Source organism: Tauraco erythrolophus, chromosome 3 (assembly GCF_009769465.1).
Source record: "Tauraco erythrolophus isolate bTauEry1 chromosome 3, bTauEry1.pri, whole genome shotgun sequence".
Taxonomy (NCBI): Eukaryota; Metazoa; Chordata; class Aves; order Musophagiformes; family Musophagidae; genus Tauraco; species Tauraco erythrolophus.
The window spans coordinates 23,208,701-23,234,685 of record NC_141467.1 but is presented as its reverse complement, the minus strand read 5'-3'; the positions used below and the strand labels follow the sequence as shown (position 1 = coordinate 23,234,685).

The 25,985-nt window shown below is 43.7% G+C and overlaps 1 protein-coding gene across 1 annotated transcript in view; it reads left to right on the top strand.

The window, feature by feature from the left end:
• Positions 1-12,422: 12,422 nt before the first annotated feature.
• The window catches only part of ANKRD33B (ankyrin repeat domain 33B), a 48,360-nt gene continuing 34,797 nt past the window's right edge, over positions 12,423-25,985 (top strand). Inside the window, exon 1 of the mRNA XM_086609052.1 lies at positions 12,423-12,872. Coding sequence (XP_086465178.1) covers positions 12,423-12,872 — 450 coding nt within the window. The remainder of the gene's footprint in view (positions 12,873-25,985) is intronic.

The following is a 25,985-nucleotide window of genomic DNA, read 5'->3' as shown; positions in this document are numbered from 1 at the left end:
AACACTGGCAGGGATGGGTCAGCCACAACTTCTCTGGGCAACCTGTTCCAGTGTTTCACTACCCTCAGATTGAAGAATTTCCTCTTTATATCTAATCTAAATCTCCCCTCTTTCAGTTTAAAGCCATTGCCCCTTGTCCTATCACTACATGCCCTTGTAAAAAGTCCCTCTTCGGCTTTCTTGTAGGCCCCCTTTAGGTACTGGAAGGCTGCTAGAAGGTTTCCCTGGAGCCTTCTCTTCTCCAGGCTGAACAACCCCAACTGTCTCAGCCTGTCTTCATAGGAATCCCTGCAGACAGGCCAGGTGTACCCTGCTGAGTAGCCTCCAACTGGTGTGATTTTGAGCTGTAGTGCTGGGCTGGGGAGGTCTCCTTGCTCAGCCCCTCCCACTCGCTCTTCCTCCACCCCTGGAGGAAGCCAGCCCACTCAGTGCACGAAGCCAGGTGTTCCACTGACGGGAGTTTGCACCATCTGTGCTGAGCCGACACACCAGCACGTGGAAAGAGAAACACTACCTATTGCAGCGCTAGTGCTGGCACACTTGGCATACGCAGCCCAAAATGACTTGCTCCAAAACATTTCAGTGGGGAAATCATGTGCAAATTGAACTTGGCTCTAACAGCACAGCACTCAGCTCTGCATCTCTCGCAGTTCTGAGTGTTTTGAAGTGTTATTAATGCATTTGTCTTACCTGCTCAGGGGCTTACTAGGCGGAGGTCAACACAAGTGGGGTGAAGAGCGTGGAGGATGCCTCTCAAAAGAACCTTGAATCCCAGTAAATGGCTGCCGCTGTCACTGGGAGAGAAGTAGTACATAACCTGCTCACAGGCAAGCCAGGTGACATGGCTCTCCTCACTAGGGCACAACCTGTGTCCTGTGAGTGGCAGGAGCTTTCTGACTGTGTTATTCAAATATTTAGGAAGGCTTTGTGGAGTATAAAACCAGTGACATCTGCTGAAAACATGCAAATGGTCCAAGATTTACCCATTATCCAAGACTCTGCCTATTTTACAGTGTTGCCTCTTGCTGCAGAAGTTGTCCTAACGGCATCGGCAAAGGATTGTCTCCGCAGAACGATAGTGGTGATACATACACATAAAAAAAAATTCAATCTTACCAAGATTGCTGTAGCAATTCCTTGTTTAAATGACAATATTTCCTAGCTATTTAAAGGCCATTTTGTGATCTTTCACCACTATTATTCTAAAAACCCCATTTTTTTTTACAGAAACGCAGGGAATGCTTTTGTTTCTAACACAAGGAAAGGTTTATAGGTAGCAGAGTTCCAGAGTTAGGTTTAATAAGGGTAAGCAAAAGGCAGATTTGTAAAACTAAATGTTTTTTTAATTAACTAATGTATTTTTAATTTAGCTAAGAGCAGAAGGGTTTTTAATTTGAAGGCCTGTTTTAGATTGGCAAAAACTTACCTCTTGTTGTTCAAGTTTAGAGCATGCTGTACAGCATAACACAGTGCAAAATCTTACAGTAGCGCTGCCAGTTTCATCTGGAGGCACTAGGCACCCGGATTCCCTCTCTCAGTAACCTTCTTTGAAGATATTTACTTTTACAACAAAAACTAGCAACAGTCTTTCTTTTTAAAATATGTTATATCCTATTATTCCCGAAACAACATTTCTGGCAGAGTTTGCAATCAAACACAGCACAATATACAAGTCCCTGCTGGTAAATCTCATTGCTAGGTGATAAGCAAGATGCTGTTTTTATAAACCAATCAACGAAAAAATTAAATCAGCTTGCGAGAGAGTTCTCAGATCTCTCTTACTATTTTGTAAATAAAATTCCTCCTGGAAATTTTGAGGAAACGTCAAGGTTTATTTTTCCTGTTTGCATTTTGAAATGGCATTTTCTTTCCAGATCGATTAGTTCATACTGAGCCCTTGTACCGACTATGCTTCATTATGTTGCTTGTAATGCTAATATGCTAACTAGTGTAACGAAACATTTACGAGTGATATAGCAAACCGAGTTCACAACTCAAGGCAAAGCATGTACCTTTCCCAGGCTGCCAAAATACTGTCTCCAGGCTTCCGATGAGAGGGTTATCATCTGTCTCAGCAGCAGCCCCCAGCCTGTGCTTCCCCTTATTGACTGGCCACCTGTAGGGCAGAGCATGATCCGGGTGCCTAGTGCCTCCAGGCAGGACATGCCACCTCCAAGGAATGACCAGAAAGCAGATACCTGACTTAGCTCTCACTCCTTTCCCAGGGGAAGGGAACAGCATGAGGGGGAGTCAGACCATGTGAATGCAGAGCTAAGATAAAAGAAGCACCTGACTTCTTCCAGCGCTGATTACCAAGTCAGGCAGCATAACTGTAATTTCTGTGTCATGACTGCTGAAAATGGAAAAAACTCTGCTTTGGCCACATGCCTTAATGTGAGGAAGAGGACTAAAAGGGCCAATCAGTCCAAAACATTCAAGTTTTACATTTAAAACCCCCAACTTTTGAGAGTCCTACAAAATCCATGCATTCATGCGACGCATTTGGGGTGCCATCTGGTCAGCGCTTCATTAACAAATCACCCGTAAGCAAAGAGAACACACCAGGCGTATGGCTCCTGGTCTGCATCACCGCTTGCGCCCGTACTCTGGACTCGCTTTCAAACAGGTCTGAGTGGATGTGGAAAAGAATCGAGTGCAAGCCCTCTTTGAGAGAGCTGTGTTGTCTGACCCTGTCCATTCTGGCGTTCAGATTCCCAGAATTCCTGAGTATGTGCAGTCCTTTTGATTTTTATAGGTTTCAAAAGTTTGCAATTCATGTCACTAATTTAGCTGTTGAAGTCCAAGCATAGATTTTAAATTGGAAAACGTTGACCTTGACCTCTTTATTTCAGTTTCACCAACTGAAAAGCAGAGATAACAATGTGTACCTATCTCAGTGTCTTCTGATTATTAATTGCTGCTTGTGAAGCAGCTTGAGTATGGAAATTTCATCCCTCGATGGCCTTCTTACAGAGGAAGTTAAAGACTTTCTTGTTGCTGGGTGTGCAAGAAGCAATCAAAAGGAAATCACACTAGACTCATAGGGTGTTTCTAAAGAAAATGCAACCACACGGAAGCATCTATTTCCTTTACTGAGGAAGCAACAGACTTCATTTGGAGTTGTAAAGAAAATACAGACAATGAGAGCAGTGCAGGAAGGAGAGACTGTACTCTCCATTTGGTATTACTTCTTAACTAGCTCTGCACAGGGGGTCAGAAAGACACTCCACGCATGGCCTCTATGGCATAATGTTCTTTGAACAGCGACAGCTCTTCATTTTAATATGTTATATCCATACAGAAGAGTATGGATAGTAACAGAACTGAAACCAATGGAACTGCATGGGATTTACCACAATAGCATAGTCAGTGTTATCTACTGACTTACTCCTCTAACATCTTCTGTAGCAAATTAATGGAAATACATTTTCTTAAGTGGAATAATTCTGATAAAAAGAGATGAAATAGAGTGAGTAAGATATTTAAAATTACTTAAGTAATGATCACAGGGGAGGTATGGTTTCTAAAGAGGTATGTTTTACAGATAATCTGCTTTGACTTGAGCGTCTCCTGGGATAAGTCCTTGTGATGTTTGTGATTTGTGAAAGTTGCGTTATGAAAACACCAAGAAACAAGGGAACCATTGGATGAGATGAGCATCTATTTATTTTAACTTGGCAGTATGGCAATTTAAATGATTTCAGAGAAACATTAAATAAATAATCTCCTTGAAGAGCATCACATTTCTGCAAAGATGAAAATGGGTATGATCTTGTTAGAGACAAGGAAACATAATAGATAATATGCATGTTATGAAATAATAATAGCCCCACAGTTATTCTATGAGTTCCTAAAATGTTTTCAAACCATACATATCTAATTCTCTAAATCGCTTAAATACATGCATAAAGCCTTTTCAGAGTATTTAAGCATATTTGTCTTTCCATATCAGCCTCTAGTTAATCGTATGATTGCATATTCCAGTGAAATGCCAGTTAATACCAGAAAGACCAATTATCTCAGGAAGAGGTGGGAGAGGAAAAACAAGAAATCTTCTGAGCATGATTCATTGCACATAAAAGAAATCACATTTCCAAATATAGGGTGTTGTTATTTTGATTCTGTATGAAGAAACAAATGCGAACTCTGAAATCCTGTACTGAAGCAACAAAGTGGTCTTGTATCCACATGGCCTTGCTGGAGACCACTTTTTTTTTTCTCAGTGTCCTCATTTTTATTTAAGAATGTAGAAGAAACAGTCAGAGAAAAATTCGATAGACTGAATATAATAACCATGTTTGTCATAAAGTGTCATTTATAACATTTGCTGGCCAGCATTCATTACATTCTGAAAAAAGAAATAATTTCAAAACGACAACTTGTAGCCCTTGACAGAGCTACACCATATGTATTTAGATGGATTTCTCCAATAGTCTCAGTGAGGAGCCGTACCCTATTCTCCATGTGCCTGGCGATACAGATTGGGACAAGCCATTTAAACCATGAGTCATTCAAAACATTTGAGTAGTGCCAAAGTAAGACATCTGTATGTTTGAAGTTATATTATACCATGCTGTGCTGCATTTGAATAGTCTCTAATCCAACCTCAGCACCTATAAAATGAGCATGATATTCGCCTTTACAACATGAGCTGAGATGCTTTGCTGAAACATGTCACCCGATGCAAGTTATACTCTAAAGCACTCCAAATTCTCACAGGAGGGTGGATAACAAAAATAAGATAGTATATATGACCAAATCGTGGCAGCAAAACTGCTAGACTTTCTCTTTAATTTCTTTACTTTGTGAAATTATTTCTATTTCTGCTTTCATATCAATGTTTCTCCAGTGCTGGATTGCATTAGATAGCAGTGTCCAACCCCCAGTTTGAATTAGACAAAACTGAAATAGAAAGAGGATTAAAAACATAATATCTCAGTAATAGAAACTGGGTCACATATTAAGGCTTTCTCTGGAGTTTGCCAGAAAAACTAGAATTAGGATATATTCAGCATTTTACAGTTTACTGATGGGGGACAACAGCAGCATAGATGGACATGTATCTCTGGTACTTCCATGTCAAAACACCATCTGAACCTCTATAAAACTGTAATGTCCTTGGGTCCCAAACACCCCAGGAGTAGAGTGATGTAGGATGATCAGGAGCAAAACCTCAGGGATGGAAAGGCTCGAAGCCCCCACAGTCACGCAGGAAATCTGTAGAAAAGGAGTGAACAGATCTTAAGCTTCAGAAGTGCAAGATTAGATGTGCTACACGCTTTCTCAATATGGAAGAGCATCAGCAGGCTTATTCATACCAATGTCAACCTGTTTTTAGCTGCATAATTTGACAATGGAGGAAGGGAAATAATTTTAGGAAAACGTGAAGCAAATGCATGGTTTACTCCCTGTATGTGGAAAGAAATTCTTTTAGGGCGGAACAAAAGATTTTGGTGTAAAGCTAACACTACTTATTTATTTTAGATACCTGAGTGATACATTTTCACACATGTATGTGGGGAATCCTCTGCTACATTAGAGTTCAAAAATAAAATAATAGTTCACAAATAAATTCTCATGCACACTAATCCAGTTAAAAAAAACTTGATGGTCCAATAATGATACTCTAGTAATGGATTATATACCATATTTTTTTCCCTAATTGTTTGTATACATGTATTAATTTCTAGTATTGTGTTCTTTTGGTAAAAGATATCAAAATCCAGGAAAAGAAAATTAAACCTATCATTTGAGAAACATTTTGCCCTTCTGCTCTCAATCTTTGTTAGCCTTCATCCAATGAAAAAGACAGCCATTGACATTTCAAGCAATGAATGTTTCCACATTGTTATGTGCATGTGTAGTATTTTAAGAAATTATGTGCAAAGTAAAAAGCAAAAAGAAGTATTTTGAAGTGGAGATTTCTGTAATCTGCTCTTCAGAGATGGCAGAGCCACGGACAAAGATTTTATGCAAACTTGTGTTTTCTGTCAGTATTTTAATAAATCAACATCTGAACAATAACAATAAATTTTCATCGGTTTTATCCCAAGAAATTCCCTAAGAGAGAAATGAAGAGAAAAATGAAAACAGGAGTCCAACGCTGGAGAATTATTGAGAAGCCTCAAGGATCTTCACCATCAACAGTAGCGTACATTTGAAAAGAGCAGCTCTGTGAGACTGTTCATTTCTCTCCCTTCACTTGCTCCTCTGCTGTCAGCCTTCTACCCACCACCTCCAAAAATAACAAAATTACATATAAAAGAAAAACATTAGCATATTTGATGTGCCTTACCAATGCTACAGCAATTGTTCTTCACAGTCCTGAGGAAATAATCCAAAAAAGAGTTAATGAAGCGGCTTCCAAACGTCCTCTAGTGAAGCTGACCCCCACCAACCAACGCAGAGGAGGGTGGTGCGCACCTTCCAGATGCTCCTCGCTGTCAGGGAACTGCCCTGCCTGCTCAGGACTGGCACAATTTGCCTTGAGAAACCCACCTGCTACTGACTGCTGCTGTCCTCAGGGAGCTCGGCACTGGCAGGGCTTGCGAGGCTTGACGACAAGGTAAGCTCAGATAGGCTGGACCCAATTCCGTTCCTTAAGGAAATAATCTTTTTCTAGAATAGGCCATGCTTTTGGTATCAAATAGAAACAAAATACAGATTCATGTTAAAAGCAGGACACAAATTATTTTCATTCATAGCTGGTAAATGAAATTACAAGAACTAATATGAAATTATTACACTTATGTCCCTTTGGCAGATTAACTGAACAGAGGCACCAACGGGCTGGTATTGCAAATATTTTAAGCAACATTTAGTCTGAATGAGCACCAGCTGGAAAATACCAGTAACTGAGAAAACACTAACATTTAGCAAGATGATTGCTAATATATCTTATTCTCTGGCTCCACTCTCATCGTTCAGCTCAAGCCTTTGGTTTCTAGGAAACATATTGCAACTTCCACTCGTACCTCCTTAGCAGATGTTACTTCTCAGATAAGCAGGATTTCACATCAAATCTCGGCCAAAGCTTAGGAAAACTGAGGCTCCAACCCTGCTCCTTCCAAAGGACTTTGTAAGTGGAGTGGTCTTAGCAAGTTCTGCTGAATCTGTTCATTTGTAAATGCTCTCCCCACCTATCCTCCCAATCGGGGAAATACAAAAGCAAACGCTGTCTCTCTTGGGCTTTTTGTAATTGACGGGAAACATGTCCCCAGTGATCTCTTCGACTTAATTCTTAGTCTTTACCTTGAATGTCTTCTTCATACTTATCTCACCAACAGTAACACACAAATACAGTAAATCACCTGATGAGTTTTGACTAGACTAATTGCATTTTTATGCCTCACAGCAGCTAGCCTGTTTACAGTCCGGCTTACAGCCCTGGCAAAGCACCCAAATGAAAAAGACTTTATTTGGCATAACAAACACGGGAGTGGATTGGTTAGTCTGCTAGCCCTGCCAAGAACTCAGCAACTCCAGGAACCAGTTTGCTTACATCCCTGCCTAAATATTGCATTGAGACTAACTTCAAGCAGCTGGTTTTTGAAGCTGCGACCAGTCTGTTTTGAGGAGCAAGGCAAGGCTTGGAGGCAGTAATGCTGAAAGCACAAATTGCTGTCAGCCTGTCTCCAAAAGTCAAAAAGACACTGTCAGTAAAAAGCAATACCCCATCTCTTTTAGTGCCTTGTTTCCCTCCATGCCCACGTTTCCTCTGTGGACACCCCTGTGGCACCTGTTGTGACCCGCAGCACGGACCAGGTTAGCCTTGGGGTGATGCTGGCTTAGGTCACATCGCCAAATCCATTCCCCGTGTTGGCCTTTCGGAGGCTTCAGCTCCTCTCCCATCTGTGAAGATGGGCAGATTGCTGGAGGGAGGTTTCCTCGTGCTCTGAATACTTCCTTTGGAGGCTCTGGTAGAAGTGCCAAAGAGTGGTCCAGCGCCCACAGAAACATCTTCTGTGCATCTCAAAAAAAGAGCTTTTACAAGCCATTCACCAGGGAAAGAAAGGAAGGAAGGAAGCAAGACAGCTCTTCTGTTTAACAGTGTGGTATTGTGATGGCTGCTTGTACTGCCAGGTAACCATATGCTGCTCCATCCCTTCACCTGTTTCCAGCACAAACCTACAAGGCAACAGGTGAGGAGACAAATGGTTGCAGAAGAACCCGTCTGATATGCAACTGAGAATTTATAAAACCCCTTGAATTGTTGGAACTTTAAATTGTTGAAATCGCTTGAGTTGCCAGTTTGTGGGAACACACCGGGAAAGTGCATAAACAGCATGAAGTGCCTTACCAACACATGCTAACTAAGCCTCGGGTTCTCGTCTGGTAGGTTTTTACAGGCAGATAAACTAAGGAAGACAGAAACACCTTCAGAAATTCAAAAGTGAGTGCATAGATGTCAGATGGGTAAAAACAAAACACAAACAGGCTTCTCATTAATCAGAAATTTCAGATACCTAAACAATGTAAGCAACTAAAACAAAATATTTACTAATTTATTTTATTTAGGAAATCAATGCTTTTTGTTCTTACTAGATTTCACTTTTGAGAATACTGGCAATACCTTTCAGTGTGTTGCGATTTTTTTCCTCAGGTTAAATTATTGAATGTGAGGACACATGACATTCACTGAATCTTCATACTAATTTTACTATTGCACATGAATCTCATTAAATCTCAGTCTCAGAACTGTTTATAAATTAAATGGTTTACAAACACTAATGAGGCAAATCAGTGGCACTCAATGCTATAGTCATTCCAAAAATAGATTTCTTCAAGGGAAGCTCTGTCTGCATAGGGACAGGTGGGATCTGTTCTGGATATTTTAATTTCCTGCCTTGTTAATTCCCAGCAATAAATTCTGATGAGATACTGATGATGATAATGACTAATAATTCTAGGTTATTTGCCTTAAGATTACACTCTTTATTTCTTTGCTTTTTTTTTACAAAGTTTATAAATGCCAGTATTTCACATTGATGATGTTAACTGGTGTCTTTTCTAGATGAAAGGTTTGAGGCTGTCCTTTTACAAATGCCATAAAAACAGCTCTTTTTTTTTAATAATTTGAAGGCGTTTGCAGACTTATTCTATGGCCTCTCTTCACATTGTCTTAATTTGATATGCACACTGAAGCACAAATGACAAGAAACCCTGTTTGTCATGTACAAGCTCTGTCACTGAAAGGGCTGAGAAACCAGGCATAACCCATCTTAAATCTAAAACCGTGCCCAAGCAGTCTACTCTTGGTGGAAGCCTCTATGTTGACAAGATAAATGGCTGCAGCATCATCTTAGGGAATCATGTAACAGTTTATGTCCAATTAGCTGCACCTTTCTGTGGTAGCTTATTGTCAAGCTGCACAGAGATTAAATAATTTGAACTACACTCTGAACAGCAGTTGTAAAAGTGAAAAATTCAATGGCAAACACAGTGTCTGCTCTGTACTAGCGTGACACCTTGCTTTGAAAGCTCGAGCAATATAGCACTGTTCTTTGAGAGAAAGGATGAAAGTGTCAGGTTCAGGCGACAGAAAACAGTTTTCATCTTTGAGGTCCCTGCAGAACCACTGCAGCTGTGGGGGCAAACAGATTCATTTCTCCTCCACTAATAAGCTGACAAGGTAAACTCTGAATACAGGAAAAAAAAGGATGAATTTTCCAAATCAAACATTGTTTTTTCCTATGTTGAAATAACTATTGTTTCCCTCTAACTAATATTAGAGGTTTTTCCCTATTCAAAATCACTGCTGTCTGCATCTTTGTTAGCTTATTGAATTGTTTTTTAAAACAAACAATCTAGTAAATAAAGTAAATCTTTATTCCTGTCAAATTATTCCATAAGACAGAAACAAAACAAGTGTATTTGATGAATCGGTTCTTACAGATGAGCTGAATCTTCATCCCCAAAATATTTTTGTTTCTCTCTAGTTAGAATTAGGGTTTTTATTTTTCTGCTATTTAAAGTTACTATGGTCAAAGGTATTCCTGAGCTTTTACAATTAGTTCAGGCTGAGAACAATGCAAATGCTCCCTACCAGCTGCAGGGTCTCAAGGAAAAATGAAGTTCTTCCAAAATACAAGTGCTACTCTAAGAAATAGCATCTGTTGAGCAGATCATTGGCCACACTGAGTTGGAAACAAAAATTTAACTGAATGAATCCTCAGAGAGTTTTTGAATGCAAATATTTAAGAAATTGATAAGCAGTAAGAGTAAAAGGTTAATCCTATGGGGCTGTCATGCTGCAATTAAAGCCAACTCTGAAGAATTGTTTAGCCTGGAGAAAAAGAGTCTGAGGGGAGACCTTATCGCTTTTTACACCTACCTGAAAGGAGGTTGGAGCAAGGTGAGTGTCATCTCTTCTCCCAGGTAACAAGTGATAGGACAAGAGGAAATGGCCTCCAGGTGCACCAGGGGAGGTTTAGGTTGGATATTAGGAAAAATTTCTTCCCTGAAAGGATTGTCAAGCATTGGAACAGGCTTGACCATCCCTAGAGGTATTTAAAAGACATGTAGATGTAGTGCTTAGGGACATGGTTTAGTGGTGGACTTGGCAGTGTTGGGTTAACGGTTGGACTTAATGGTCTTCAAGGTCTTTTCCAACCTAAACGATTCTATGATTCTTTGATTTGATTTGGGAACAGGCACATACAGCAGTATCAGAGTAAGGGCCTTTCTTTACACAAGAAAACTGGACACTGGCAGCATCAGCATGAATGTTGCTGGTAATATACGTCAGCTGTGATCTCAGAGGTGTCTGGAGGTGAGAGAACAGTTTAATCTCCTTTCTTCCCATTTTAGCTTCTTTGCAGAAGCAGCCAATCAGGGAGCTATTTATTACTAATTCTGATTACAGATATCCTTTTGCTAGGTGCTGGACTAACCCCACCAGTTAAAGATCAGCAAGAAGCCACTGGGCTTTCTATTACCTGTGATGGCTGGTTCACATGATGTTTTCCTGAAAGACTGCAAACACCTACTACTCAGGTCCCTTTACTCACGGTTATATTTTTCTTTTTATTCATACCTTCTTTTAACGTAAAAAGTGTGTATTACACTCTGCCTTACCTCATGCAGAAATACCAGGTCTTCTCTCTCCCATCAGACAGAGACTCAAACCCTGGACGTCCACCTGCTGAAGCAGATCATATATTTGAGGTGTGCTTCAAATGCTGTTGAAGATATCAGATATCCTGCTTTATTGGCCAAAGGGCTTTCCCCCACTGTTTCCCTGCCAGTGAACGGTGCTAATCCAGGGCATTTGAAAGGGAAAAAAGGTTTCAGAACTGTGACAAAGCGTAAGCTCAATTTATACATGTATTATTCCTCTCAGTCTAATCTCCAAATGCCTTCCATAAAAAGTATGTGCCTGACATCTCTACAGTTGGTAAACTGTCGGGGCTGTGTTATGTGATTTAACGAATTATTTGTGTCATGTGATTTAATGAATTATTCGCTTTACAGTAAGCTCTCCCTCAAAGCATTCAAACTCTCTATAATAATTTTCCTTAGTTTCGATATTTATTTCAAAAGACGAATTCTACACAGCCTAGCTGTATTCCTGAAAACTTTCACGTACACCGCTGCGACCACGGCTTTCGGGACCCCACAACTTGTGCTGAAGGACTCGTGGCAGCCTCTGCCCCAGGTACCGCCAGCCCCTCTCCTCCTGCCTCTCCCACCCGCGGGCGGGCTTGCGGTGGGCGATCTCCGCGCACGGGAGCGCAACCACCGCCGAGGCGCAAAACCCGGGGCCTGAGGGATCGGCGCGGAGCCCGGGGGAGCCCTGGAAAGGCCGGTCTCCCACCTGTCAGCTGCACGGGGGTTGCGCGGCGCGCAAAGGAGCGGCCGCGGCAGCTGCCCGCTCCCCCCCCCCTCCCCCAAACCGCTTTTACACCGCGCCCCTGATGTCAGCGCGCTAAGCCAGAGCCCCAATCTTCTCAAAGAGATGCTGAGCGGATTACGGGCCAGGAGCTTGCTAACCGCCTCTTCTCCCGGGACCTGCCCTGCCTGCCGGCAGCCTCTCCCCGCAGCCGCTCTGCCGGGCCGGCGGCAGTAAACGGCACCGACCCCCCCACCCCCGGGAAGCCCCAGGCGGCAGCATGTCCCGGCCCCGGGGCGGCCGGCCGCCGGGCTGCTGCAGGGCGACGGGCGGGAGGGGCCTGAAACTTGCGTGAGGGGGGGCAGAGGGATCCCCTGCCCGCCGAGGTTTCGCACGGGGAAGAGCCGCGACTCCCGCGGGGCAGCGCTCGGCGGGCGGGCGGGGGCTGCCGGGGGCGCCGGCCGCCGTGAGCGTCCCCCCGGGCAGCGCCCCGCGGCAGGCAGGCGAGGGCGGCCCGGCGGAGCCGCTGGCCGCGGGGCCAGGCGCCGCTCGGGGCGGAGGGCAGCTCCCGCGTCCCGGCCCCAAGGCCACCATGGTGCTGCTGTCCGGCGACGGGGAGCAGCTGGCCGGGGAGCGGGTCTGCCCCGCGCCGCCGGCGGCGAAGGAGATGCCCAGCGCCGAAACGGAGAGCAGCCCCGAGCAGGGGGCGGCGGGGGCTGCCGCCGAGGGGCCGGACGGGGAGGAGGACGAGGAGGAGGATGAAGAGGAGGAGGAGGAAGAGGACTACGAGGAGTACGAGGACTTCTCCGAGCTGCCCGACACCTGCAGCATCGCCTCGGACGACTCCTTCTACCCGCCAGGGGGGCTGGAGGACGAGGAGGAGGAGGAGGACCGGTGGTCCCTGGAGCTGGGCGAGCGCGAAAGCCCCGAGGCGCTCAGCCTCTTCCGAGCCTGCTGCACCAACAACACCATCGTCCTCAAGGCGCTCATCCGCCAAGGCCCCGAGGAGGAGGAGGTGCGGGAGACCGACCGCAATCGCCGGGTGAGCATCCCGCGCCGCGCCCGCCCCCGGTAGCCGCGGGCATCCCCGCGGAGGGGGGGGGGGGCATCTCCGCTGCCGCCCCAGCCCCGAGCGCCCCCGTGGAGCGGAGCCGGGGGGGAGGGCGGGGGCAGGCGGGCGGGGGGTGGGTGACACCGCTGTCATTTGAAGAGGGACAGGTCTGCAGTGCCGGGGGGGACGGGACCCCGCGGAGACGGGAGGCGGGCGTGAAGCTTCGCCCTGCCAGGCGTGACTGCAGCCGTCGGCGGGGCAAGGGCCCGGTTTATGGGAAAAGAGAAAGGCTGAGGTTCCAGTTTTCCCGCCGTCGGTTTTGAGTTGGGTCTTACTTTCCTATGATTTACTGGGGAGACAGAGCGGCTTCGCTAGCAGTGGTTGTGTTCAGCAGGGCTAAACCTTCCTCTTTGCCGGCCAGTCCATCCCCTGCAGTACTTCACGCTTTTCACCTTGACAATTTGAACGCCTGATCAAAGTTCGTGTTTTCTTTTTTTTCTTCTTTTCTTTTTCTTTTCTTTTTTTTTTTTTTTTTTTTTTTGGCTTTAGCTCCCTCAAAAATGTTAAGCTTGCTCCCCGTTCCTAGAATGCCGAGCAGGGCTCAAGGTATTCCAGCGCTAAAATTAGACTTTTCAGAGTTCTCCTGGTATTTGCTTTGTTGCTGGTGAACTATTTTTGGGCTCTGCATCAGTGCAAAGTTTGTGGTTCAGTCTTTGCCTGTTAGTTAATTGCAGGGACAGAAGTGTGCCTCACTAAATCAGGAGGCGAAAACTTGGGAAAGATTTCCAGAGTAAAGTGTAACTGGGATGTTTGAGCAACGTTATTGATGATTAGCAACAGCAACTCCTCTTACTAGTATAACTACAAGTTATATTAAACCTAAGAAATTTTTACTTGTTGCTCCCATAACCAGTCTTCAAAAAATTTTCTATGACTAGTCTATGACAGGAATGTTTTGAAAGAAAGCCTAAGTCATTTTAATTGGGCAAGTGACTTGTACATTCTGGCAGAGTAAGTGGTCTTTGCATCAAAAATACAAATTTTTAGTGATCTGATTTACAATAAGCTTCTGCAAAAGATGCAAATAGAAAAAAACGTATTAACACATCTGAGGCGGCAGCAACCTATGGCATGGGAGGTGGCAATGAGCGGCAGAGGGTAGAAATGTTTTAAATCAACTCTTCTACCCAGGATGACATACTGTGTAGTTATACTCTTAGTCGGTAACAGGTGAGATCCAAACATATGTTACAGGAGATTTTGAGGATCCTGCAGATACATCTGTCCAGTATATGAAGTCTAGTCCTGAGCTGGAGCCCAAACCCAGTCCTGGTGTTGTGTGGACACTTCCCTCCGCTGAGGCCCATTGATGCAGTGTGGCTCCAGTGTATGATGGTGGGGAAGGTTTGGCTCCACCATATGTGTGGCATAAAAGACCAAGTGCCCCACAGCTGTCCTTTCTGAAAGGGTGGCCTTCCCACCTAGCAGAGGACATGCAGCTGGCTGTGATGCTGGAGGCATCCACCACCTCCGGGCTGGAGCCGTGCAGGGCTGAGTCAGGGGGAACGAACAAGTTCAGTGTAGGCATTAGCCCTCATCCCACAGTGGCTCTTCTGCGGAGGGGATCACATCAGGGTTGTGAAAACAGGGAATTCACCTAGATGGACAGCCCTCCCTTCACCATCTCACTTCCTGAAAAGTGAGTTACTCTTTTTTATCTCTTCAGCTTCCCAGAAAAGAAACAAAATCATAGCTTAAATCCAAACTGAAAGTTCATCTTATTTGTTCATACTGTTAAAGAAAAAAAAAAGAAAGTTTTTCTCTACTTAGGTAAATATTCTATTTACTTTACATTGAACTTTGCAATCAAATTACCTTTTCTGCATTTTCGATGAAAACAAAGAAGTTCTGATATTCAGCAACTTCTGGAAGCCTCCTTAATGATGTGGGAGACATGATTCAGTTGCTTTCTCTGCCTGAGGGGATATGAACCCTCACAGAGGTCCAGAGCAGAACAGCCTAACTTTTCCAGACAGATGTGATTGGGATGGGAGCAACCTTTCTGCTGGGAAGCTGAAATGTCAGGCATGACTGCAATCCCGACGTTCCCAGGGGCTAGCCTGCCTGCTCCCTGTCCCCTCTTTCCTGGAGTGGGAGCAGGGGATGGCCCCGCAAGCTGCCCGACTGGTTAAACTGCACTCTGTTCTCCACACACTTTGAATAAAATGTAGAAAAACCCCACGGACTCATCTTCTGATTTTGTGCATCTTGTCCTGATTTTTTTCCCAGCCAGTGCTGTTCAGAAAATCAGGGCCAATTCACATTGTTTTGCAAAAGAGTAGCCACCCTTTTTCAGAGAACTTTTTACCTGACAAAAGGAAGTTTCACTCAGCTCTTTTAACACCCTTTCTGTGGAATTTTTGCAGCTCTTGAATTTGCATGTCATATAAAATCATTGCATATTACCCATAAAGAAAACTTAGTTTTACTGCCAAAAAGTAAAAGGAGTTACATACACTACTTGTGGTAATAAAATTTCTCAGTTGCTGAGAAAATGCTGAAATCTGTACTGCTGGCTTTCAGCATCTTCTTTCACCAGGATAATGGTTGTTTACAATGCTATCTGGCGCACATTTATTGGAAAGCACCTTCTCTTTTATTTTTTTTTTTAACATTGTCAACAAATAAGATGAATTTTTGCTTCTTCTAAGGTCTTGTTTCTTTTCTGTGAGGCAGGAGAGAGAAGGAAGAATAATTTGCCTTTTGAGAAGTGGGATGGTGAAGGGAGGGATGTCCAACTGAGTATGTTAACTATTTTCACAATTCTGATCTGATAAAGTCTGTTATGTATGTACAGGACAGTTTCATTTTTGCAATTTTTTTTTTTTTCAAAATAGACAAAATGTAACAGATTATAGTAGTAAGACAGTGCCATATTTTGATCCTGAAAGTAATTAAACTCATATCTCAAAACATAACATGAAGAAAAAACTTGCTAATGGTTAAACCCTTAAAATGAATTTGGGTGCAAACAGCTGGATTTTTGCCGTTGAATTGTTTTTCAATTTTGACCTTGGCCTTAAAGAAATTCTATGTGCAAGTTTAAGATTTGGAAGGAAGTAGTTCCAAAAATGCTAATATCCAGAGGTAACCTTACTTATTTTCCTTGATCTTTTTTATCGAAATACATCAATTCTCTCTTTTGAGACAATTTTCCAAGGCTGGATAGTGGCTTGTCACAAGGTTTCTGCAGACGCGTATTTTTCCCGTTCTCTGTTCATAGGCTGCAGAACCTCCCACCAGGCACAGGTTTTCATCAAATTCGCCTTCGTAAAGTAAACTGGACTCCACAACATTCAATTTATTAGTCACCTCATGTAGCCTGAAAACCGGTACCTTCCCTGTCTCGCTTTCATTCCTGTTGAGACGACAGCGGTTTGACTATCACTGTCTGCGTAGAGTCCCCAAAGAATTGATCCCCTCATCGCTCCTGCACTGCTCTCTGTAGATGGAGTCCTGGAAGACTGGCTTGGTACTGCTCGTTTCCTCTCCTTGCCAAATCTGACACCAAAATATTTGGAAAACAACTATGACAGCATATAATGTAATAATTGTAGATCATGTAGGGCGGCCTCTCATTTGTTAATGTTGATATATTTACCTGCCTCACACTGGCAATAAAGATGGATTTGCAAATATATATGACAAAATAAAATCCTGGCTCCAGTGAAATCTCTTGACCTGACCGAGACCAGAGTGTCGTCTGCATAATGATGATGCTTTTCACCATGTGTTGTTTTGCCTCCTTACTAGCCACATTTCCAGAATTTCAGATATTTACATCTCATAAGTTTAACATCACTTAATACTAAATTTTGCCTGGTGACCATGATTATATATACTCTGAAAGACAGTTTCAAAATCTCATGTTACCTAACTGCAGAATGCAGGCAAATTTAGAAATCGTCATGACAATAGAGAAGGCAATAAGGGATGGGGGAGAGTGAGAAAAGAAGGCAAAGAACATTCCCTTGCCAGATTGAAAATAATCACTGCAGCTCATCCTCAGAAAGGTTTTCTGTTAACCATCCATGTGGTACAGTCTGTATTAGTAGGTATTTTGTAACTCCATATTTTAGAGTTGATATAGGTGCAAGAATATTCCGTTGTAGTCTTTTTCAGCTTTTCTTTTTTTATGTCATTGTTCAATGAGTCTTTCCTCTGGTTCCGTAGATAACTAGGAAGCCATCTGCAGTTAAACGGTTTATTGCTTTAAGTATTTCATTATATAGTGGGAATCATACATTTGTGATCTTTGTTTTGTCTCCTTAAAAGGTGTGAAGGTGAAATAATCTAAGTGGCTCAGCTTGTAAATCCTTTCTTCTCCTTTCAGAAAATATTTCTAAATCCATAGATGAGCACGGTTAACTTTTCCCATTAATATTTAATACAGGATACTGTTGATCAGTACTGCTCTGGAGTAAGTTTTGCTTTGAGGCACAATAGTTCTGCAGCTCCATCACCAAGCGAGCCTGGATTTGTTTGTTTGTTCCTCTCTCCTTTTTCTGCTGAAGGAAGCAAACAGGGGTATGAAGGCTGTTGTTGTTTCTCTTGATCTAAATTTCTTTTGATTTCCCTTCTCATGATGCTTAGTCCTGGGGAGGGCCAACGATGCATGGAAAGCCTGGAAGTTGCTGCTACAGGATCAACAAAAATAAGGTAGTGATGTCCTGGCTGGAAGCCTACTTGAAAAGCTTGTGAGAATGTAGGGTTGTTCCAACCATTGAATGAAGCCCAGAGAAATAGGAGTAGGAGAGGAGTTCCCAGGGAGGTGGGTTCGCACCGTGGTGTAGTGCATGAATTAGGAATATGGTTTCACTGCTCTCCTTCTCTCCTCAGCAGAGAGGAGTGGGTTTCTCCAGAGGATGATTCAGGCATCTATATTATGCTCGTGCTCTAACTGCTGTTCCCTCACCCTCCGCCAAAAAGCCTCCCTCTGCTGACTTTTGAGTGAGTTTGCAGAGACTGGGCACATGATACTTACCATTTGGGCACAACGAATACCTCCCGAAGTGGACACGTTGCCTTGGAGACCATCAGCAAGCACCCCCTGAATCGAGTGGAAATGTTTCTCTGAACGTGACCTAGGTTTGTTTGTGTGTTGCTGGCTGTAAAAGGAGATTTCAGGACAGCATTGCTCACCCAGTCTCCTTCTTGGGCCCATGATGGCGTCTGAGGCACCAGGCACGTTGCGCTAGTGTCCCTGCCCCGCGCTGCGGGCTGCTCCTTGGCAGGGCAAAGCAGCCCACAGGCTTTGTACCACTGCCTCTGGCTACTCTGGTGGTTTAGGGAGCAGTTACCCTTCAGAGTTTTTCACAGAGAGGTACGCAGCGAACCCTCCATGGAGATGACACCTGAACTGGTCTTTGCCAAAGGGCTGTGCTCCTAGAATGGTGACCAGTTGAGAAGGGCGGGGAGCCAGTGGTTCTGTTCCCGCTTCCCAGGTCAGGGAACGTCGTGCTGGATAATGCTTTTCTAGAAAAGTCTAGAAAGTCATGTATCACAAAAAGCGCCAGAGCTCGTGTAACGCTCCATTAACCTGTTTTTATTATTTTTGCTATCTTTGCGATGCTAACTTGTAAAAATAAAAAATGAGGAGTGCAGCATTTTGTGGTGAGGGATAAAGATCTCCCTGTCACATATTGCCTTTCAGTTGTTGTGGCACGTATCGTAAGTCATCCCATGTCAGAAAAAGCATTTGAAGAATGTCATCTGCTACAGTGCTGGGAACTTTTTCAGTATTTTCATAGGCAGTTTCAGTTCCCTCATATTCTCTCATACAAGGTATTCTCATGGGAAGGATTGTCTTGAAGCTTAACGTTATGATGCTGAACCACGACAGGGAATTTTTTAGGGTGGAAATAGTTTTAAAAAGACCCTAACAGCAAGAGTAATCTAATTTAAGTCCCTTAAAATAGTACAGAAATACCCAAATGCACTAAAAAAAAGTCCCTGGAAATGCGTATGTGTTTAAAAAGGAAACGAGTGAGCAACACGAGGCAAGGAAAAGTAGATGGCCAAAATACAGAAGCTGCTCAAAACAAATTGGGAACATTTCAAATACTGTAATTACAACTCAGGAGAAGCCATCAAAAAGGATTAGATCGCACATGGAAAATACAAAGTCAGTTGGCTAAGAGGGAATTCGGTGAGCTAACCAGAGCATGGAGCAGATTGATACAGATAGGCGCTCGGAGGCGTTGTCGGAAGAGTGTGGGCAGGTTAGCAGTCTGCCTGCCCTTGCCTGCATTCCTCTGAAGTGTTAGGTGAGTAATGCCTTTGTAAATCTGGCACAAGAACATATCCTTTAAAATAACTGAAGAAGTATATGCACGGAACGTGATTTCTGTGGAGTAAAGAGAACGATTAATAAGGACTATGAAGGTGCTTAGACATAAAGAATGGAGATACGGGTCTTTAGCAGACCACTGGAAATGTGTGGCCAGGCCTGCTGCATCCTCTATGCCATTAACAGCTAGTAAGATATAATTTGTTCTTAGTGTCAAAAGCAGCATTAGCTAACAGATTTAACTCTTACCGACATTGATACAGATTTGAAGACTTCATCAACATGAGAAAGCTGTACAAGTTTAATCAAGTTTCAAGTGATACAGCTTTTAAAGAAACCAGATGAAGAGCAGTTTCCTTGAAGAATTTTTACAAATTGCTTAATGCAAAGTTTATGGAACAAAAGGGATGTTTTTAGCCTGACGGTAGCCCAGAAGTAAAGGTCATTGCAAACTTTTGTTCAAGTTTAAGCAGTGTTTCACGTTAGTATCTTAAATCATGTAGTTGGACTTGCACAACCCCTCAAAGATGCAATGATGATCCTGGTTACCCAGCTGAGCACAGGATGTAATAAAATATAGCTGCGCTTAAAATCTAATGATAGTCTAAGACTGGTTGTCTGGGACATCAGTCATCAATAATTATGACAGATCTATAATGCTGTCTCTAACTGAATATCTGTAACATAGGTAAGAAGTGTGATGTCAGGATGCCTTACTGCATTTTTCCAGTCGTCTTTGAGGTTTATTCCATAGTGCACAGTGACACTGCTAATTCCTTCGTCCCATTAGGAAATGCAAATTTATATTCTCATGGAGAAATTGCTAAAGAAGGAATATTGGCACTAGTTTTCACAGAATCATAGAATGGTTTGGGTTGGAAGGGATCTTAAAGAACATCTAATTCCAACCCCCCTGCCATGGACAGGGACAGCTTCCACTAAATCAGGTTCCTCAAAGCCCCATCCAACCAAGCTGTAACTCTGCTGTTTTGTGGTGGTATTTCAGGCATTCATTTTCGAGCCATTCGATCAGTTTTAGTGTGCATCAACATATATAAAGACAGTGTGACTATATGGAGAACCCCTGTATTGTTTTGATCCCAGTAGTCCTACTGATACCTGACATACCAGCATATGTACTAACGGAAGTGAATGATTTCTGGGCACTGTTATTCTTCTACCTTCCCCTCCTCAAGGGCTAAGATTTCTAATCTACAGAAAAAAAAAAAAGAGTTTCCAGTAACACTTCTCCATCAGCCTAAGGTAGCATGAATGCTTGGCCTTAGGGATGTTTCAGATCTTTGCGTAAAGAGTGCTCCTTGAATTAGAATACTACTCTGTGTAGAAATCACTTTTTCAGTCCTCATGCCTGACCTGAAACAAAGTGCATGCCAATACTGTTTCCAAGGAAGAAATTGGAAGTTGAAACAGACGGCACCATGAAGAAGCATCTGATTGCTCTGAAAAACTGGGTCCTGTTGAGTCTCAGTAGCCTGTAGGAGCTACTATGCTTCAAGTATGCTGGGAAAGGAAGCAGGTCCAAAAGCCTCAAAATTCCCAAATTCTTCACCTCCAAGCTAAGTACTGGTAAGGCATCATCTGTACCTCTTCTCTCAAGAGTTTAGGTCTTGAGGCAGGGTCTCTGTGGACTAAATGGTAAGCACTCCTGTCTCAGGCACTGGGTGCAGATCTGTCTGCTAAGAAGTGCCACAGGAGCGATGAATTCGGGTGCAGGCTGCAAGGGACAGCAGGTCCCCAGTGCCACTTCTTTCAGCATCATCCAGAGCTTAACTTTGATTTCCCTGCACATCCTTTCGTCCTGCTAGAGCTGGAAGTGGTGATGTGGGCTGTGGCTTTTGGAGGACCAGAGTCAGAGGTGCCAGGAGGAAAGGCAGGGATGGGGAAAGCCAGCCCCTCATCGGGTAGTGCCCTTTTCAGAGATGTGAGACTTTTCGCTCAGTCTGGCTTGTCGCTGAGTTTCAGAGGGCATTTCAATAAGGGGTTTGAAATATCTATTAACATTCACTTTTGTATGTGGCACAGGAACCACTTGTGGTCATACTAATTTTAGTCACACGGTCGTACTAATTTTAGTCACATGGCCTTGTGTGTGTGCTTGGGAATAATATAAACTATGAAAATAAATGCTAACAAATGTTGAACAATTAGTACGAGTAATCAAAATACCTATTTGGATCTATCCAGACATTTCAGCAGGTACTGGTATGTTCAAAATCAGTTCTACTACTCAAGCAGAGGTAGACTGAAAGATAAAAACCACAAAGCTCCATTACATGTTTCGGTAACAATTACTGTGTAACAAAAATCAGGTGATTTATTGTAATACTGTTGTGTGTTGGTAGTACTTCATCTTCACAGAGGAGAATGATAGTGAGTCAAAGTAGTAATTCTTGTATGACTTTACAGGTGTTGGTTGCTTCATGCCAGATGAGCCTAACAAGCATCAGGTTTATTTTACAGTACATTTCATTAAAACACTTTTTTCTTCCTCTAAAGAAAAGTGGTACACGATCACTAACTAAAATTCACTGTTAATTTTTAAATAAAGATTAATTTGGAAACCATCAGCAGCCCTTTACTTGTAGAAAATCCCGCTAGATGAGCACCATCTCTAATACAAGAGCATGTCTGCAGCTCAGCTCATGTCCACCTTGCTCAGAGTCAACCTCCCTGGAGTGGACCAATGATGTCCACACAGCCAGTGCTTGGCCCAGGTTTTCTCTTAATCCCAAGTGGTTCTCCGAATTAACAATTTTTTGGGGGTTTTTCAATTCAAAATGCCTAAACTAGCATCATTTGTTGTGTTACAGTTTTGGAAATCATTAACTATGCTGATGCTAAAATTGATATAATATCTATTTCCACATGCTATATACTTATTTCAAATATGACAAGATAGCTTTCAAGTAGAATGACATAGAAAATATAATGCTTCAGTTTTTCCCAAATTGATGTTTTTGTTGTTAATTTTGGTACCTCTTCCAGTTCTTATACTTTGTTTATACAAGTTACTCTGCTCTGGGTAGTTTTTTAGCAATTAACATTAACAGTATATCATCTGCTAACAATTTTTGTGCATATTTGTCGTGGTTTAGGCTGATCGGGCAACTAAACTCCACACAGCCACTCCCTCACTCCTTCTCCAGTGAAGTGGAGAGGAGAAAAATATAATAAAAGGACTGAGGGTCGAGACAAGAACAGAGAAGGAGCACCCATCAACCATGGTCCCGGGCAAAACAAACTCTGCTTTCTTAAAGCAAAACAATTTATTAACAGTTACTTAAAAAGGACAAAGGGAAACAAAACCAGTTACTTGAGAGTATAAAAAAAAGAAAGCAAGCCAGATCTTAAAAACAACACCTCTACCCCTCTTCCCTTTTCTTCCCGACTCTACCTCCTCCCCCAGCGGCGCAGGGGGGCAGAGAATGGGGAAGTTAATTTCATGTTGTTACTGCCGCTCCTTTCGTAAAGAAGGAGAAGTCCTTACACCCTTTTTCCCCTGCTCCAGTGGATCCCCCACTCACAAGGGAAAATCCACAGACTTCTCCAGAGTGAGTCCTACCCACGGGATGCAATCCTTCCCCATCGGATTGCTCCAGTGCGGGCTTTACCACAGTCTCGGATTCTTAGGGAACTGTTGCCACTTGCTCCGGTGTGGGTCGTCCCACGGACTCTAGATGCCTCTCTACCTTGTCATGCGTCCCATGCTCCACGACTGTCCTCAGGCTCAGGCATCTCTTCTCCGACGTGGGCTTCTCCACGGGCTGCGAGTGGGTCTCTGCTCCACCGAGTCCGTCTTGGCTGCAGGGGGGCTGCCTGTCATCTCGCCACCGGTTGCAGGGGAAACTCAGCTCCGGCACAGCTTGTCCTGTTCCATCTGCACTGACCTGGTGTCTGTGTGGCTGTTTCTCTCAGATCTCAGTCCTCTCTGGGTGAACTCGGCCCAGCAGGCACCCCGGGAGTGGGGTGCTCCCTGAATTCCCCAAGAGGCTCCGCCGCTGCCATCCTCAGCAGGTGGCGCTTGCCCGGCCCGGGCAGCTGCCCGGCTGGGAGCTGGGGAGTGGGGGCAGCGCCCTTCTCCCTCCTCTCCTCACTCCTGGGCAAAGCACCTTTTCTGGTTCCTTTGTCCCAACTTAAATAGGGCAATTCGCAGAGGTGCCGATTGGCTCAAACCCCGAGGGGGATGGGAGTCCGATCTGGTGGCCAGAACCGTGTCTGACCCGGCTTCAAAACCAGGGAAATCACAGGGAGCAAATCCTCTCTCCTGCCACCAGAACCCCCCCACATCAAACCATCACAATAGTCTTCCTGTATTGTCTGTCATTGCACTGTGGAATTAGGCTTAACTTTTGTGACCGATGTGGAGTTGCACAAAGGCCACTTACTAAAAAGTGCTGGCAGATTTTTTAAATAGAAAAGAAAATCTCTGGAGGATGTGAAAGCACTGAAGAACTCCCACAGTCTTTATTTGAGACAGGAGTTCACCTTTAATGTTTTCATAAACAAAGTTTCTCTCAGAAGGTTACCCTTTTAAATTATGTAAAATGTTATGCCACGTAGGTTTGAATTTACCCATTTCTAAGGCTTCTTTCATTAAAAACAGAAATGGAAACCCTCCAACTTGGGCTAGATATAATCCTGTAGCATCCAGCATGTCACAATAAGAAATAATTAAGTATGGTAGGAAGAGGATGGTTGTCACAGAGTCTGTGGTTGCACATCTGGCAATGAATTAGCAATTCAAATTGTATCCACTGTGGGAAAAACCCACAATGTGGAAATAGTTGCAGTTTTTCAATTCTATTATTTTCTATTATGTCTGTTAAATTCCACAGGGAACAATTTGAAAGCAAGCTGATGCAAAACGGGAATGACTCACGGTTGGGCTTTTGTTTCTTCACACGTTTCGGATGTGTAATGATTTGAGCCTTATCCTATAATACCCTCTTACATGTGTGAGGTTGGGTTTTTTTGGTCTTTTGCCTCTTTTCGTAGTATGTGAGGCTCTGTTTTTGGGACAGCCTGTGTGTAGACAGACCGACTGCTGATGACGACAGATGCCAGCAGCCATCACAGCTCAGAACTGGGCCCTTGGGGAAGTTCTGAAGTTTTGTTTCTATTACTACGAGAGGAGTGGGGCTTACACATAAGCCATTGCTATTGTTTTCTGACATGGAAAAGTGACAGATGACTGAACATGTTAAATCTGTTCATAAAAGCAGCCTTTGGGGGTGTTTGTTTGGGATTTTTTTATGAAACCTGGGTATCTTGCTATTTGTAGTTCATAGGAAAAAGGCTCAGCACACCTGTTTACTATTTGATTAGGAAACATGGGTAGGGTAGCTTTCATAAAAGTGTCTTTATGTGTGGATGAAAGAAAAGGGAAGAATTTCTCTGGAAGGTGGTAGGGTACTTTAGCGTATCTGGAAGTATCAGATGGATTTGATGAAGTTTTCAAGAGAAGGTAAAGTCAAAGATCAAGTCCATAAAAGAACTTATTTAAAATATTTTTCTTTCTACAGAGAAAGGTTTTCTATAAAGAGCATGAAACAGCCATAGCTTGTTAGACAAAGTATAGAATAACAAGTATTGGCCAGTTTTGGAAAATGAAATACCACAAATGTTAATGAAACTCTAGTGTTTAGATTTACAGAGCCCTCCTGAGCCAGTAAAAAATGCAAACACAGTAGAAGAGTTTTCTGGTTATGCTGAGACAAGCGGTACTGCGTAGTAAAAGCCTTGATGCCCGGAGCAACGGCAGCCAGAGGAGACCTTCAGTTGGGAAGCAACAGGATTTTTCCCTGGTGTGCTGCAGGCACTTGGTCACCCCTATGTCAGGCAAATGCTGTTTGTCTGCATGGCAGCTGGGCAGTGCTGCCATCTCAGAGATGCTGCTCTGTGACGCTGCTTCTGCACAGCTCCCTGTGAGGGAATGCCAGCCTGGAATAAAACTCGCGTCATTCCTGGAGGGCAACCCGGTCGGTAGTTTGAAGTGGGGAGTGAAACTGTTTGCCATTTCATGGGTGAGAGGGAAAGAAAACTTGAAATTACACTTAATTTTGAGCTTGCTGGGAATGCAGGAAAAGCATCTTCCGCATACTCCATGGGCAGAGAATCAGTGCAATCCTCCTGACAGAGACCGTCCTGCAGCACGCAAGCGGTGGCTGTGTGGAAAGGCTCAGGCAGCTCTGGAGGCCCCCATTAACCTCCTGCCAGCACCAGCCAGCAGAATGGAGTCCGTGCCAGGCTGCATCCTGCTGCCATTTACAGAAGTTGGGACTGAATCATAAAATCAGAATGGTTTGAGCTGGAAGGAGACCTTAAAGATCATCTAGTTCCAACCCCTCTGCCATGGGCAGGGACACTTTCCACAACATCAGGTTGCTCAAAGCCTCATCCAACCTGGCCTTGAACACCTGCAGGGTTGGGGCAGCCACAACCTCTCTGGACAAGCTGTTCCAGTGCCTCACCACCCTCACTGTAAAAAATTTCTTCCTTGTATCTAATCGAAATCTCCTCTCTTTCAGTTTAAAGCCATTGCCCCTTGTCCTATCACTGCACGCCCCTGTAAAAAGTCCCTCTCTAGCTTTCTTGTAGGCCCCCTTCAGATACTGGGAGGCTGCTAGAAGGTCTCCTTGGAGCCTTCTCTTCTCCAGGCTGAACAACCCCAATTCTCTCAGTCTGTCTTCACAGGAGAGGTGCTCCAGCCCACAGGTCATCTTTGTGGCCTCCTC